The sequence below is a fragment of the Symphodus melops genome (genome assembly GCF_947650265.1).
Source record: "Symphodus melops genome assembly, chromosome: 1".
NCBI lineage: Eukaryota > Metazoa > Chordata > Actinopteri > Labriformes > Labridae > Symphodus > Symphodus melops.
In genome coordinates this window covers 55,520,012-55,534,572 of record NC_136691.1, presented here as the reverse complement: position 1 = coordinate 55,534,572, position 14,561 = coordinate 55,520,012, and the positions used below count along the sequence as shown (strand labels likewise).

General features: G+C 38.2%; 1 protein-coding gene and 1 long non-coding RNA gene across 2 annotated transcripts in view; one reads left to right on the top strand and one right to left on the bottom strand.

Moving 5' to 3' along the window:
* The window catches only part of LOC306841810 (uncharacterized protein), a 79,021-nt gene that overhangs the window by 11,054 nt on the left and 53,406 nt on the right, over positions 1-14,561 (bottom strand). The window contains exon 12 of the mRNA XM_079371812.1: positions 9,684-10,862. Coding sequence (XP_079227938.1) covers positions 9,684-10,862 — 1,179 coding nt within the window. The remainder of the gene's footprint in view (positions 1-9,683; positions 10,863-14,561) is intronic.
* Positions 1-14,561, top strand: part of LOC306818466 — a 69,126-nt gene that overhangs the window by 12,904 nt on the left and 41,661 nt on the right. Inside the window, exon 2 of the long non-coding RNA XR_013778246.1 lies at positions 7,592-8,453. This is a non-coding gene — a long non-coding RNA (uncharacterized lncRNA). The remainder of the gene's footprint in view (positions 1-7,591; positions 8,454-14,561) is intronic.

The following is a 14,561-nucleotide window of genomic DNA, read 5'->3' as shown; positions in this document are numbered from 1 at the left end:
ACCAAAGTAAAGACGCTCTGTCACAGCTTGTGTCTGGAGAAGAGAAGGTCGTGTCTTTGAAATTCAGTCGGTCCAAATCCTCTTTCTCACCATTCGTAGTCTTATCCCTTTTGTCCCTAATCCAAGTATTAAGTCTGTATCCGACGAACAATACAACAACACCAAACTTAACTTGTTAGAAGAACACTTCTAATTTCCCTTGTTTATTTATCCAATACTTTTTAGTTACTATTGTTTTAGACATCACATTCATAACATATTTTATTCATGTCACTATTATGTTCTGTTCACTTTTCATTCATTCAATTCTACACATAAAATTCAGAAATGTGTCCGTGATTTCATATCTAACTGTTCCAGAATTCCTGATTCAGGTCTGAGAATGATTAATTGTTTATAACTAATAATAGTTAATTTTCCTGGTAATCCAGGTGGTGCCCTAGTTGTCTTCCAAGGTGCGTTGAACTCTTGTTCAATACATTTATAAATAATTGTTACATTGGTTTTTTTCTATGCTTGTTGGTGAATGTACTGTATATATTTTATCATTTTACTTTGAAAAGTGTCTTTGAGTCTATGAGTCTATCAGTTTCATGTATGTATTAAAACTACTATAATCCTATTAAAGTAATCCATGCCTTCATTACATCTTGGCTGGATAACTGCAATGCACTTTACTTTGGAGTCAGCCAGTCCTCCCTCACATGTCTCCAGTTCATCAAGAACGCTGCTGCTCGCCTCTTAACCCGAGTACGAAAGAGGGAGCACATTACTCCCATTCTGGCCTCCCTCCACTGGCTGCCTGTGCGCTTAAAAGTTCATTTTAAGATTCTTTATTTGTTTGTAAATCTTTAAATGGTCTCGCCCCACCTTACCTATCCCTACACTCCTGCCCGGTGCCTCAGGTCAGCTGACCAGCTGCTCCTGGAGGTACCGAGGTCTAAGCGGAAGCTCGGAGGGGATAGAGCTTTTTCTACTGCCGGTCCCAAACTACTGAGTTAAGTTGAGTTGACAGTAAATGAATGAATTATAATTAAAAAGTTCAAAGCACAGTCTAGATCTGCTATTTTTGTGTCTAAAGACAACATTTCTTATGAATCGGTTCTACATATGAAGATTGTTTGCAAAAAAGCTCACCCCCTTTTGGGTTATTGGTTTGAGCCCAAGAAGGGTTTTGCAGGTCAAGGCATAATGCATGCTTACTAAAGATTCTGTGATGAGTTACCGGGTGATGGGTTCAAGCAAATCAGTACCGTTTGTGATAAAAACATTTGTCTATTTGTGAATGTTTCCCTTCTTTCTACTGAGGGAGGGAGTGTCACCATGTTATCCCTGGTAAAAAATACCTCTTACAGGACCTGCAAGGAGAGGATCTATAGAACGACTTGTAACAAGATGATACCATTGACTTACAGCTTCATGTTCTTATGAGATCAATTCTGATTGTGAGTTTAAACACTTTGATTAAAACAGATCTCTTACCAGCAGAAGTAACAGTCCCCATGATGCCGGGCCTTGTTTCGTTCTGTTGTGTTCGTTGTCTTTCTCCATTGTGCTCCTTCACAATTTGACCCAAACGTGTCAACAGCTCTGGAAGTTCAAGGATTGCCTGCTCCAAATATCTGTATCTACATTCTCTGATCATGTCTTTTAAGGGTTGACTTTGCAAATATTTTTTGATATCACATGATCCCTGCTCTCTGGGTGTTGATATCAGTATCAGTGAATGATCAAATGACTGATCACTGAACTTTGTAAGGACTCTGCACATTCTCTGTTTGTGTTGATCTGTGAAGTCCTCAGGCTGGAGAACCAACAGGAACACATGAGGTCCAGGATCAGAAAATGTCACACACTCTGTCACATGTTCTGTCAGTTTGTCTTCAGAGATGTCATAAAGCAGATCTGGAGTGTTGATGAGAACTACGTCTTTTTTCTTTATGTGTCTCCTGTCTTTCAAACAGCTGTCTGATTCTCTCTCAGTGTTGAACACAGTCTCTCCCAGTATGAAGTTAGCCACTGAACTCCTCTCAGACCAGCTGTTCCCCAGCAGAACAACTCTCAACTCAGACACTGTGAAAAAAAAAAGATTTTAACAATCTAACTCGTTTGTTTTTTTACTGTATTTTGGGCTTGATAACCTACTTACAGATGTGACTGAAACACAGATATTCTTATACAGATTTATAGAAGTTTCACTCACTCTCAGGTGGCAACCAATCCAGACTCCTAGAGCGCCTCAGGGGATGCAGATCATCTATGATTGAAACATGTACATTTTATTATGATTGTGCACAGTCTCTTTCAATGCACATTTCAGTTATGGACAAACACAATAAACGTCTGTGTTTAGAATAATATATTATACGTGTTGCTGCATTAAATATATCTGCTCAAGAAAAAACACACTGTTTTAGGGTTGTTACTATTTCATCGATCCAAAAATCACAGACCTGCTTAATCTCTATTGGTGTCTATTCCCCCCCCCCCCCCACCCAAACCTATCTTATCCTACTCTTCTTTCTTGTCCCATCTCCCAAGCAGTTTAGCAGATGGCTGTTCCGTCATGATCCGGGTCTGCTGAAGATTTCTGCCTGTTAAAAGGAAGTTTTTTTCTTGCCACGCTATGACGGATTAAGCTGGGCTCTTGTAATATAGCCATCAGTAAGGTCCTTTACCTGCTTTATGTAAACATAACGATGACCATGGTCTTGTTACCTGCTCTTTCGTTAATGTTAACAGACAAACAGTAAGGTCCTTTACCTGCTTTTTGTAAAGTGTCTCGAGATAACGCCTGTTATGAATTGACGCAATACAAATAAAGATTGATTGATTGATATGTATACAGAGGATAATACAGAGTCTGACTGGACTCACCTGCTGCTGAAGTCGCCATGATGTCAATCTGCTGTGAACATCAGGGACTCATTCAAATGGAAAGAACAGCTTGAGAACCGGAGAAACAATTTAAGATATTTAAAAGGGGAAGGATGTACAGTAGAACATTACTCATTAGTGAATAGATCAATAAGAGCAGACATTATTCATAACAATTCCTGTAATATCATTTACTTGTAGTATATAGTAGTAGTTTAGCTGAAGTGATAAGGAAGGTGGTAGGAAAGCATTTCAGCAGACTAAGTTTTTACTATAGTGAACAAAGAAAAGTTCAAAGAAAAAACATTTAATTAACTCTTAAATCAAACAAAGACGTGTTAAAGGCAGCACAGCCTCACTTCTCTTTCAACAAGACCAAACTTGTCCTGGCTTCATAAGATAAGATAATTCTTTATTCATCTCGCGAGCGGAGAAATTTACAGTGTTACAGCAGCAAAGCAGGATAGCAGAAGAAAATCACACAGTACAAAAAATATAAATAGATAAAAATATAAGTGTAGAAAAACAATAATCAAGAGCCAGTAAGAAAAAATATGCATCGACTGCCACATTAACAAATGGGCTGCAGCTGGATGTAACATAACTCAAACTTTTCCCTGAACCCTGAAATCATTCCACAACTCACCTCCTCCACCTCCGGAGACTCAGGTCTCTGAACCACTGATCCACTCCAACAGCCCTCTCTCCCGACACCTCAGTCAGTGAAAGAGATGTAGATAAGATCTTTAAGAGACAGAACCCCCACAAAGCAGCTGGACCAGACTCTGTCTCTCCCTCCACCTTGAAGCACTGTGCTGATCAGCTGTCTCCAGTCTTTACAGACGTTTTTTCTGTCCCCAAAAAACAAGAACAACAGGACTTTCTGACTTCAGAACCATCGCCCTGATCTCTGTGGTGATGAAGTCTTTTGAGCGCTTTGTGCTTTCACACCTCAAAGACATCACAGACCCCGTCCTGGACCCCCTCCAGTTCACCTACAGGTCTGTTAATGCTCTCAACCTGGACCTCCACTCTGTCCTCAAGCATCTGGACTCAGCAGGAACCTACACATGTTAACTGTGTTTTGCACCATTACACCAAGACAAATTCCTCATATATGTAAATGTTAAAAAAAGATTCTGATTCTGAAATCAACCTCAGCTTATTCACTCAAATAAACTTTAAAAAACTAAATGACAAAATCAAATAATAAAAAATAAAAAATGTGAATAATGTGATTTAAGATAGATGAAGATTTGAGTGACAAGAGGAGAATAAGTGAAAAGTCTCACTCACTTTGTCCCAGTTGTTGATTAATTCATGGCTTAGTCTGGGCATTAATTCACTTATATTACATTAAACTTGCAGAAAACACTGAGAGCTCTGATGACAACATATCCTTTAATGAAATTCTACTTTTTATTTTATATTATATATATATATATATATATATATATATATATATATATATATTATCATGCTGTAGTTTCTCTCAGCCTGTCAGTTGTAAAATCACGCCTATATTGTGCATCCTGTTGGCCAACCAGTCATGTGACCCTTACTTCCCTAAAAGATTAAAGTTATTTCTCTCTATTTTTTTAGACAGTAAAAATCTGAGAGTTCATCAAATTGTTAGGCTCGTTTCATTTGTTATAGGAGTGGAAATTTATACATGAATAATATGTAATTAAAGCTCAAACTAATTAGCCAGGTTAGTTCTGATTGAATGAGCAAATTCAAAGTACAGTTTAGTGATTATAAGCCAGAAGAATCAGCTGAAAGAAATGTGCATCCATTCTGTAAAATGTAAAATGTTGAATCAGCACACACATCGTTTTTTCTAAAAGTAGTTTGTAATATAATCCATATTCTCTTTCAACATGAGCCTGCTGACACATTACAGAAGAAAAGTCGATCACTGTTTATATTTCAGTTACTGTGAAAGGATCTTAACTGCAGACTCACAGAAGGATGTTTGGTGATTTCAGTTAATGTTCACCTCGTAGGCCTCTTATCTGCACGTTTTATCAGTTCGGTCATTAGAGAAGGCGTTGGTGAGATTTGACAATAAAATGTATCAAATCTTATTAATATCTTATCTGATAACATTTAAACTATACATGTAGCCTATTCTTACATTACTTATTTTATATAGTTTTCGTCGAGTTGACTCACCTGATGAACTTCGTGCTGCAACACAAAAAGACTTCGAAGTGAAAGTACCTGCTTGAAGTTAGGGCGCAAAAGATGCATTCACGTGACGTCGGAAAAACGAATGATCGAGATGTGAAACGCACATGAACACCTTCTAAAGTCTGAACAACTCAGAAACTCTGAAAAAAATAAGATGCCCAACTTCCCGACGTGAGAATCATCATCAAATGAGAGGCTTTGTTAATGTTAACATAGGCAGCTGTTTATGAATTCACATATTGCACATCAAGTTTTTTGTTGGTGTTAATACAACTTTATGAACTGATGTCACCTGAACTAACACAACAGCACGGAAACTTGTGGTTTTGTGCAGGCTGCTTCAGGAAATGTCTGTCTGACTGGAGTTTCAGTGAAGTCAAGACACTAAGAGAAAAAAAGACAAACAAGGTGACAGCAACAAACAGTAAAACATGCTGCTATTTCAACTTTGACATTTATAAAAGTTTATCACTGGACAAGATTAAATTAGTCATCTCAGAAATGCACATTCAAGGTGTGACCGTCCATTCACAACAAAATACATCTCTCACAAATAAATAAACTCACTTTTAAAGGTACTCGAGTACAGGGGACGACTTTGAGACTTTACTCTGTGACCGTTGTGAAATAGTTTAATTTGATCTCTTTTAAATTTCTGTCCTTTTATTGGAGAAAAAATGTACGCACATATTTTACTAGAACAATGATTTGAAACATGTATTGATATATTTATAATATTTACAAAAAATTATTAACACAGTTCCCCACATAACATCTCTCACAAGGTTCCTCTGAGGATTAAACGTCTTTATTAAAGTCTGGAGTTTGTGTTGTAGACCAAATATAATTGTTTCTGAACTGCAGAGGGGTTAAAACTTTAGGGGATCTAATTCCCACTGATTAGAGGTCTTGACAGGATACAGACTCAAAACCTCATGCACACACATAATGTTCTGAGATGTCATAAATATTTAAAATATATTTATAACCCTACAGTGAACTGGACAACAGAGGGCGCTACAGCACCACCCACTCAAGGAGAATGACATGACTTCACTGAATTAGACTTTTTAAATAAGTTTTCAATGAATGAAAACTGTACATATATGAAACATATGTACAGTTTTAAAAAGGGTGTAAAACGTAAAAATGTATGTTATTGTGTAAATTGTATAATTTGCAATAAAAACTTAGATTTAAAATGTGTGTGTAAAAAATGTGCTGATGAACACATCACACCACCATCCAAAAGGAGGCAGCAGAGGGATACGTTCAATGTACTGACATAAAGAGCAAGTCATGCAGCGTCACTGGATCACAGCAGGTTTGTAAAGATTGATTGATTTTGGAAGATTACATGAAATTTATTAAAAATTCAAAAATCTGACAGTCTTTTTAAAACTCCAATACAAATCAGAAAAGTCAAAAATGTAAAAGGAAAAATAAAAGTTAAAAATAAAATTTCGAAATTTTTAAACCAAGCACCTGAACTCGACATTTTTTCAAAGGTTTAGGTCTCAGAGACTAAATCCCAAAAAGGGGAATTTTTTGTTAAGACAATGTGGAGTCAGTTGGCAAGAGCCAAAAAGACAAAGAATAATTATGATTATTTTATATTTTGTCTCCGTTATATATATATTTTTTTTAAAGATTTATTTTGGGCTTTTTATGCCTTTATTATAGAGGGAGGAAAGTGGATAGAGTCGGAAATCAGGGAGAGGGAGTGGGGAGAGACATGCGGGAAATGGGCCACAGGCCGGACGCGAACCCGGGCCGCCCGCGCGCGAGGACTATAGCCTCAATACATGGGATCGCGCGCACTGCCGCTGCGCCACCGGCGATCCCTCCGTTATATTTTTATTCTTTTTTTTTTTTCATGGATCACTAATTATGTTTGTACTTTATCTCCTTACTTGTCAAATGTTTATTCGTTAGCCATGTAAATATAAATTGATTGTATTTATTGAAAGGGGTGGAACTCTTGTACAAGTCCGTTGGGCTTCGTTCCCTCCTTGCACCATTTTGATTTCTTTTTTGGAATGTGTGCTGAACAAATAAACTAAACTAAACTCTTGAAAAACATTTTCAAAACCTTTATATTGCCAATCTGTTCTCTATGTCTCAAACCCTTGAAAAAAAAACGTGTGTGTGTGTATTTATCTCACAGATGCAAATGCATGATGGATGTTGAAGCAATGAAAAGCAGTTATGATTATATGATATATGCATTAAATGATAAACGGATCAAAAAATAGCATAACAAATTGATCAACTGCACAATTCTTCCTGATATTTTCAACAACTCATCTAACTATTTAAAGCGCTTGACACACTGATGGGAGAAGCTGCTGTGTAGAGTCCATCAGAAATAACTAATCCCATTCAAACACCACCAATGAAGCATCAGGAGCAATTCAGGATTAAGTGTCTTGCCCAGGAACACATCAGACATGCTGCTGCAGGAGCTGGGAATTGAACCCCCGTCTCTCCAGTTGAGAGACAACCAACTTTAACAACTGAGTCATTGTCGCAACAACATGAATTTCTGGGGATGTGGAGAGTCAACGCGCCAAACAGAAGGAGGGGACATAAGACAAACAAGTTTGCATCATTAAAATCAAGTATACATCTGGCCTGAACCATGTGGTAGACTTTGTGACTGATCATTGGATCAAAACAATGGACAAGAGGGGGCTCACCAAGAACTCACTCCCTTTTTATTAAGGCACACGTATCGTGTTTGTTTCAAATCATGTCCTGTTGAGCATGTTCCTGTGAGATTGGATGTTTATCAAAAACTCATTTAGAAGAAACTGTCAGTCTACTGTCTGCATATATGTGGTCCAGCAAAAACACAAAACTAAACAGACGGTGTCCAATCAGCAATGTCATAATCCAAAGTTGATGGAATCTTCAGAGGATGACACATTTGTCTTTGTATTTTTCTTTCATTTCATTTATTTCTTGTTCGTGCTTTTTCTTCAATTCCTCTGTTTCTTCCTTTAGATGTTTTTCTTTTTCTTTTGACAGGTTTTGTAAAAGATTGTACTCTTTGCCACTTCTCTCTTCTGCCTCACCCAGTTGTCTTGCTTGTTTTTGCTTCAACTCGTGCATTTCCTCCATGTATTTCTCTGTCAGTTCATTGAAGTCCTTCATGTATTTCTGTCTGAAATCATTGAGTTCTTCAGCTTGTTTTCTGGCCTCCACTTCATAATTATTCTTCATTTCCTTCATTTGTTTCTTGTAGTTTTCCTCCAATTCTCTTTTTTCCTTCTCCTCCTGTTCTCTTCTGTGTTTGTCCTCTTCCTTTCTTTTCTTGTCATTACTCTCTCGTTCTTTTTCATATTCATCTTGGAGTTTTTTAATTTTTGTTTGTTCCTCCTGTTGTCTCTGTTCTTCTTCTTGTGTTCGTTTTGTCCACCATTCTCTTCTTTCTTTCTCCCAAGTCTCTTTTTGCTTTCTCATCTCTTCTCTGGTCTCCTCCAGCTTTTTGTCGATGGATTCCTTTGATTCTGATTCTGATTTGATCTGTTTCTCCAAAGCTGAGAGTTTTCTTTCCCATTCCTGATTCTGAAATTGTTCTTGACGCTCTCTTCTCCTGTTTTCTTCTTCTCTCTTTTGCTGTTCTTTCTTTCTCTCCTCACACTCCTTGTTGATCAGCTCTTCCTTTTCTTTGAGTTGTTTTTCTCTCAGTTTTCTCTCCTTTTCTATTTCTATCCTGTTCTTCCATTCTTCTTTCCTTTTCTTTCATTTCTTCCTCGTGTTTCTTTTTAAGTTCATCCATCTCTCTCTTCATCTCTTCCTCCTTCTCCTTCAAGAGTCTCTTCATTTCTTTCTTTATCGAAGCTTCAGCTTCTTGCAGCATCTCATTGGTGTAGCAGCTGCCTCCATTAGAGCTCACCATTGTTTCAATCTTGGTTATCAACTCACTGACTTGAGTTTGATTTTTGTCATCACAGTTATCAAACACGTGGTATCTTCCTCCACAGTCAGAAAGTAGTTTCTTAAAGGAATCATCACATTTCTTTTCAATGAATTCTTCAGTGGACTTTAATGAATCTCCTCCAGTTAGAAGAATGATGGTGAACTTTTCAGCATTCTTCCCAAAAACAGTCTTGATGAGTTGTAAAGTCTCTCTCTCCTCTTGTGTAAATCGGCCTATGCGTAACACCAACAGGAAGACATGTGGACCTGGAGCCAGAAGACTGATGCATTTAATCATCTCTTCTTGAACTTCTTCACGAGACAAGCTATTGTCAAACAGACCAGGAGTGTCGACCACAGTGACTGGATGACCATTAACCTTACTCTGTGCTTTTCTGACAACATTTTGTGACTGATGTTTGGCTTGGTTCTGCTTCAAACTCTTCATGTCCGAGAATGGTGTTTCCTGAAGAGCTCTTCCCAGTTCCAGTCTTCCCTATCAGCACAATCCTGAGACTCTCTGGACTCAGCTTCTCATCATCATCTGTGAAAAAAAGAGGGCCTCGATTTACCATCAAAGCTTACAATAGAGTATAGATACTTTTAGGTTCCAATTAACAATGGGTTGTTTATTTTAGAAACTGAATACGTATAATTTAAATTTAATAACTCAAATAAATAGTACTTACAGATGACTGGGTCTTTTGTTTTCAGGTTCTCCAGCTCAGTTTGCAGTGTTATGATCTTTTCTATTTGGACATGTGCAAATGTTTGTGTTGTGAAGATGAATGATTTGGATTTGTCTTCATGCATCTTTTCCACCATGTCCAGTAGCTCTGGGATCTGCTGCTTGTCCCTGATGTTTACAACCAAAGATCTTCCTCCACAGCTCTGAAGAAGCTCCTGGATGGACTTGGTTTCATTTAGGAAGTCAACAACAGCTGGATCTGACTCTACAGTGAACAACACAGTGATGTCATTGAAATGACTCTCAAAGGTGTTCTTCATGGTCTCCAACTCTCCCTTGTCTTCATCAGTGAGTGGACCCACAGGTAGAACCATGATGAAGGCATGGACACCCTCAGGATCACAGAGAGAGATACACCTGAATGATTCCTTCATCACTTCCTCCTGAGGTTTTTCATACATGGCAGGAAGCTCCACCAGGGAAACCCAACGTCCACACACCTCTCCCTGATGTTTAACACACTCTGATGAGCTGGAGACTGAATGAAGGCCTGTCTGACCTAAAATGGCCTCAGCTGCTGAAGTCTTCCCTGCTCCTCTCCTCCCAAACAGAACCAGGTTCAAAGCTGTTTTCATAGGACCAGACTTTGGGGCGATCGACTCCTCAATGACAGTGAGAAAGGTTCCTTTGTTTTCATGAACAGTTTTCTCAATCGTTTGCATTAATACATCACGGTTGTTGTCAGCCATACTGTAGTGTCGTTCTCCACAGTCTTTAATGAGTCTTCTAACAGAGAATCCTGTTTTATCCTCCTCATATGGGATGATGACCACTGAGTGTTTGAAAGCATCTTGACCAAACAAACTCAGGATAAACTTCAGTGTTTGTCTTTTCTCTTCACTGAAATCAGAAGGTTTCACTAACAGCAGCACAACATTTGGTCCAGGAGGACAGAGACTCACAGCCTTCTTCATCTCTTCTCTCTTCTTCTCCACAGAAACACTGAAAACATCTGGAGTTTTCACCACTGTTAGAGGCTTTCCTCTCCATTCTGCGCTCTCCACCATTTGTTTGGCTGCAAAAGGCATTGTTTTATTGGTTGTCCTATGTTGTTCTTTTCCAGTGATAAAGTCTCCAAGGTTTGTTGTTTTGTCGTCGTTCCCCAGTAGCAGAATTCTGACTGTAATAGAAAAATAAAATGTAATGTTTAGAGAGACACCATCATGCCACATGGCTAAAATGCAGCTTACATTCTGTTTTCTATATTTATCTTTCAGTGGTTTAAGGAAAGAGAAAAATGTATCATCTTCAAGTTGGCTTCTCTCTAGCTAAATCAAGAGAGTAGCAGGAGAAAATAACACTGTGTTTAAAAAATGTTTTCATGTCCACTCTTTACATTGCTCTTTATATGCATGTAAACATTTAGAATGATTTTATGTTATTTTACATGAATTATGACTGATTCATGACTGGTAAATGCCTCAGAATAATTTGTCTATTTGCGAATGTTTACTTACTTTGCCCTGAGGGAGGGGGTGCTACCATGTTAGGACTGGTAAAAATACCTCTTTCTGGACCTGAAAAGAGAGGATCTATAGAAAGACCTGTGAAAGATGACATCATTGACATATAGCTTCATGTTCTTATGAGATCAATTGTAGTTGTGAGTTTAAACATTTTGATTGAAACAGATCTCTTACCAGCAGAAGAAACAGCCTCTGGGATGCTTTGTTTTGTTTCTTTCTGTTGTATTCTTTGAATGTCATCACTGGCCTCAACGAACACTTCACAGCTGACGTGCTCTCCATTGTGCTCCTTCACAATTTGACCCAAACGTGTCAACAGCTCTGGAAGTTCAAGGATTGCCTGCTCCAAATATCTGTATCTACATTCTCTGATCATGTCTTTAAAGGGTTGATTTTGCAAATGTTCTTTGATATCACATGATCCCTGCTCTCTGGGTGTTGATATCAGTATCAGTGAATGTTCAAAGGACTGATCACTGAACTGTGTAAGGACTCTGCACAGTCTCTGTTTGTGTTGATCTGTGAAGTCCTCAGGCTGGAGAACCAACAGGAACACATGCGGTCCAGGTTCAGACAGTCTCACACACTATCACATGTTCTGTCAGGTTGTCTTCAGAGATGTCATAAAGCAGATCTGGAGTGTTGATGAGAGCTATGTCTTTTTTCTTTACGTGTCTGCTGACTAGTTCTTCCTCAGTGTTGAAAGCAGTCTCTCCCAGTATGAAGTTTCCCACTGAACTCCTCTCAGACCAGCTGTTTCCCAGCAGAACAACCCTCAACTCAGAAACTGAAAAAAATAAATAAAGATTTTAAGAGACTAACATGCATATCTGGGTTTTTAAAAATCATTTTTTACTTCATGTGTGGCTTCATAACCTACTTACAGATGTCAGTGAACCACATAAACTTTTATAAAACTAGATAGACTAAAATTTACTCACTGCTTGGTGGCAACCATCCCATACTCCTGCGCCTCAGAGGATGTAGATCATCTATGACTGGAACATGTACATTTTCTCATGGGTTTGTACAGTCTTACAATGCAAACATGATTAAATGTATGGACATACATGATAAACCTCTGTTTAGAATGATATGATTGTATGTATTGCTGCTTTAAATATATCTGCTCATGGGGGGCGCCGATAGCTCAGCGGCAGCGACAGCGCGCGTACCATGTTGCGAGGATTCGGTCCTCGCGCGGGCGGCCCGGGTTCGCGTCCGGCCTGTGGCCACTTTCCCGCATGTCTCTCCCCACTCTCTCCCCATTTCCGACTCTATCCACTTTCCTATCAATAAAGGCAAAAAGGCCAAAAATAAATCTTTAAAAAAATATATATATATATATCTGCTCATGAAAAAAACAGTTTTAGGGTTGTTACTATTTCTTCAATCCAAAACACACAAACCTGCATAAGTACCTCAGAATAATCTCTTTTGGTGTCTATAAATATGTAGACAGATAATACCTTTGTTTCTAAGGCTCTTTAACTCTTTACAGGTCTCTTTTAACCAACACATGTTTTTCTCTCCTCACAGGTTATACATTATGCTATATAAGTTTTAAGTCTAATTGCTAATGCTAACTGCACAGGTTTAACATATAATTATGTTTATTCTTAGTCACATAGGGGCTGCTAAATCTTGTTTGGGGGATTTTGTATACAGAGGGGAGGGGGGACAGCGGGTGTGTATTGTAACTAATGTCTTGTGTCCTGCCTGTCTGTATACTGCTACTGGATGCCTTGAATTTCCCTCGGGATCAATAAAGTATCTATCTATCTATCTATCTATCTATCTATCTATCTATCTATCTATCTATCTATCTATCAATACAGAGTCTGACTAGACTCACCTGCTGCTGAAGTCGCCATGATGTCAATCTGCTGTGAACGTCAGGGACTCATTCAAATGGAAAGAACAGCTTGGTCACCCTGCTAGAAGAAAAGTATATGTCTCTTAACACAGGGCTATAAGGAGGGTGGATGAATCATTAAAAAAAATGTTTTGATTGATAAAAACAATATCTCGAAATATGTTTTTATATGCAGTAATAGCTAAGAAATACTGAAATGAGTTACCATGTAAACATCTTGAAGTAACACACAAAGTTTGGGTATTGCTTAAATCTCCCTCAGGATCAATAAAGTATCGATCTATTTATCTATCTATCTATAAATAAAAATGTTTTGGTAGTTTAATGGAACTCATAGAATCTTTCCCAAAAAATAGGACAAATTAACTATGATTTTCCAATAGAGGACTTCAAATAACAACAGGGCTCACTGGAACAAGGAAGAGGTTTGAACATTGAGACAGAGGGAAACTGGGAGCATCTGGTGGAGAGATAAAGAGCAACAAGCAGCCTTAAGAAGTGTGAATGTGACTGGTGTATAAAGTCAGAGATACTGACTGTGACAGAGGCAAGCGAGGCAACTATCGACAAATGCTACCCTGACACTCGTCATTATACAGTAGTTAAGCTATTTTAAGTTGTCATACTGTATAGTCACTGTATATCGCAGCTATATAACGTACAGAAATCAGTGGACCCTTTTGTAGGAAACCATAAAAAAACCGAACAAACCCCTGAAGTTGTTGCTAAAGAGACGTTTTGTTGAACATTGAGTAACAGTGTGCACATGAAGCTATGGATATAAGAGCATCTTAAAAACACTATTTTAACTGTTGAATAGAAAACAATAAATGACATATTGCTTGACAATTAATACAGTACTAGTAAAGGAGGGGTTACCTGACTTACCTGACAATCAAGCCATCCTCTTGTTCATCTGACGTCCTTTCTTGTAGACTCTTTAAAAAAGTGTTTGGGGAAATTGGTCCTTGTGTCACCAAAATGGTTAACCTCTCTTTGTCAACTGGTGTGTTTCCCACTGCCTTCAAACATGCCATAGTGAAGCCTTTACTAAAAAAAGCAGGTTTAGACCCGATGAATCTCAATAGTTTTTGGCTTATTTCTAATTCCCGTTCCTGTCTAAGATCCTTGAGAAGGTGGTCTGTAAACAGTTGACATTTTTCCTGGATCAAAGTAACATCCATGAGCTGCTTCAGTCCGTATTGTCTTGGCTTTTTATATTGCGTGTTATGTTTTTAAAATATGTTTGTGAAGCACTTTGTGGCCATTGTCTGTGAAAGAAACGATATAAATAAAATGTACATACTTACTTTACTTACAATATACCTGCATAGAAGAAGAAAAACATTTCTGTACTTACCCATTAGTAGGATGTGATGTACTTACCCATAGGTAGCCCTGAGTCCAACCCTGTAAGAGATCCAGAGGTGGTTTTCCCATCTTGGCCATTCCAAGTCTTCTAAAACAATAGCACAAT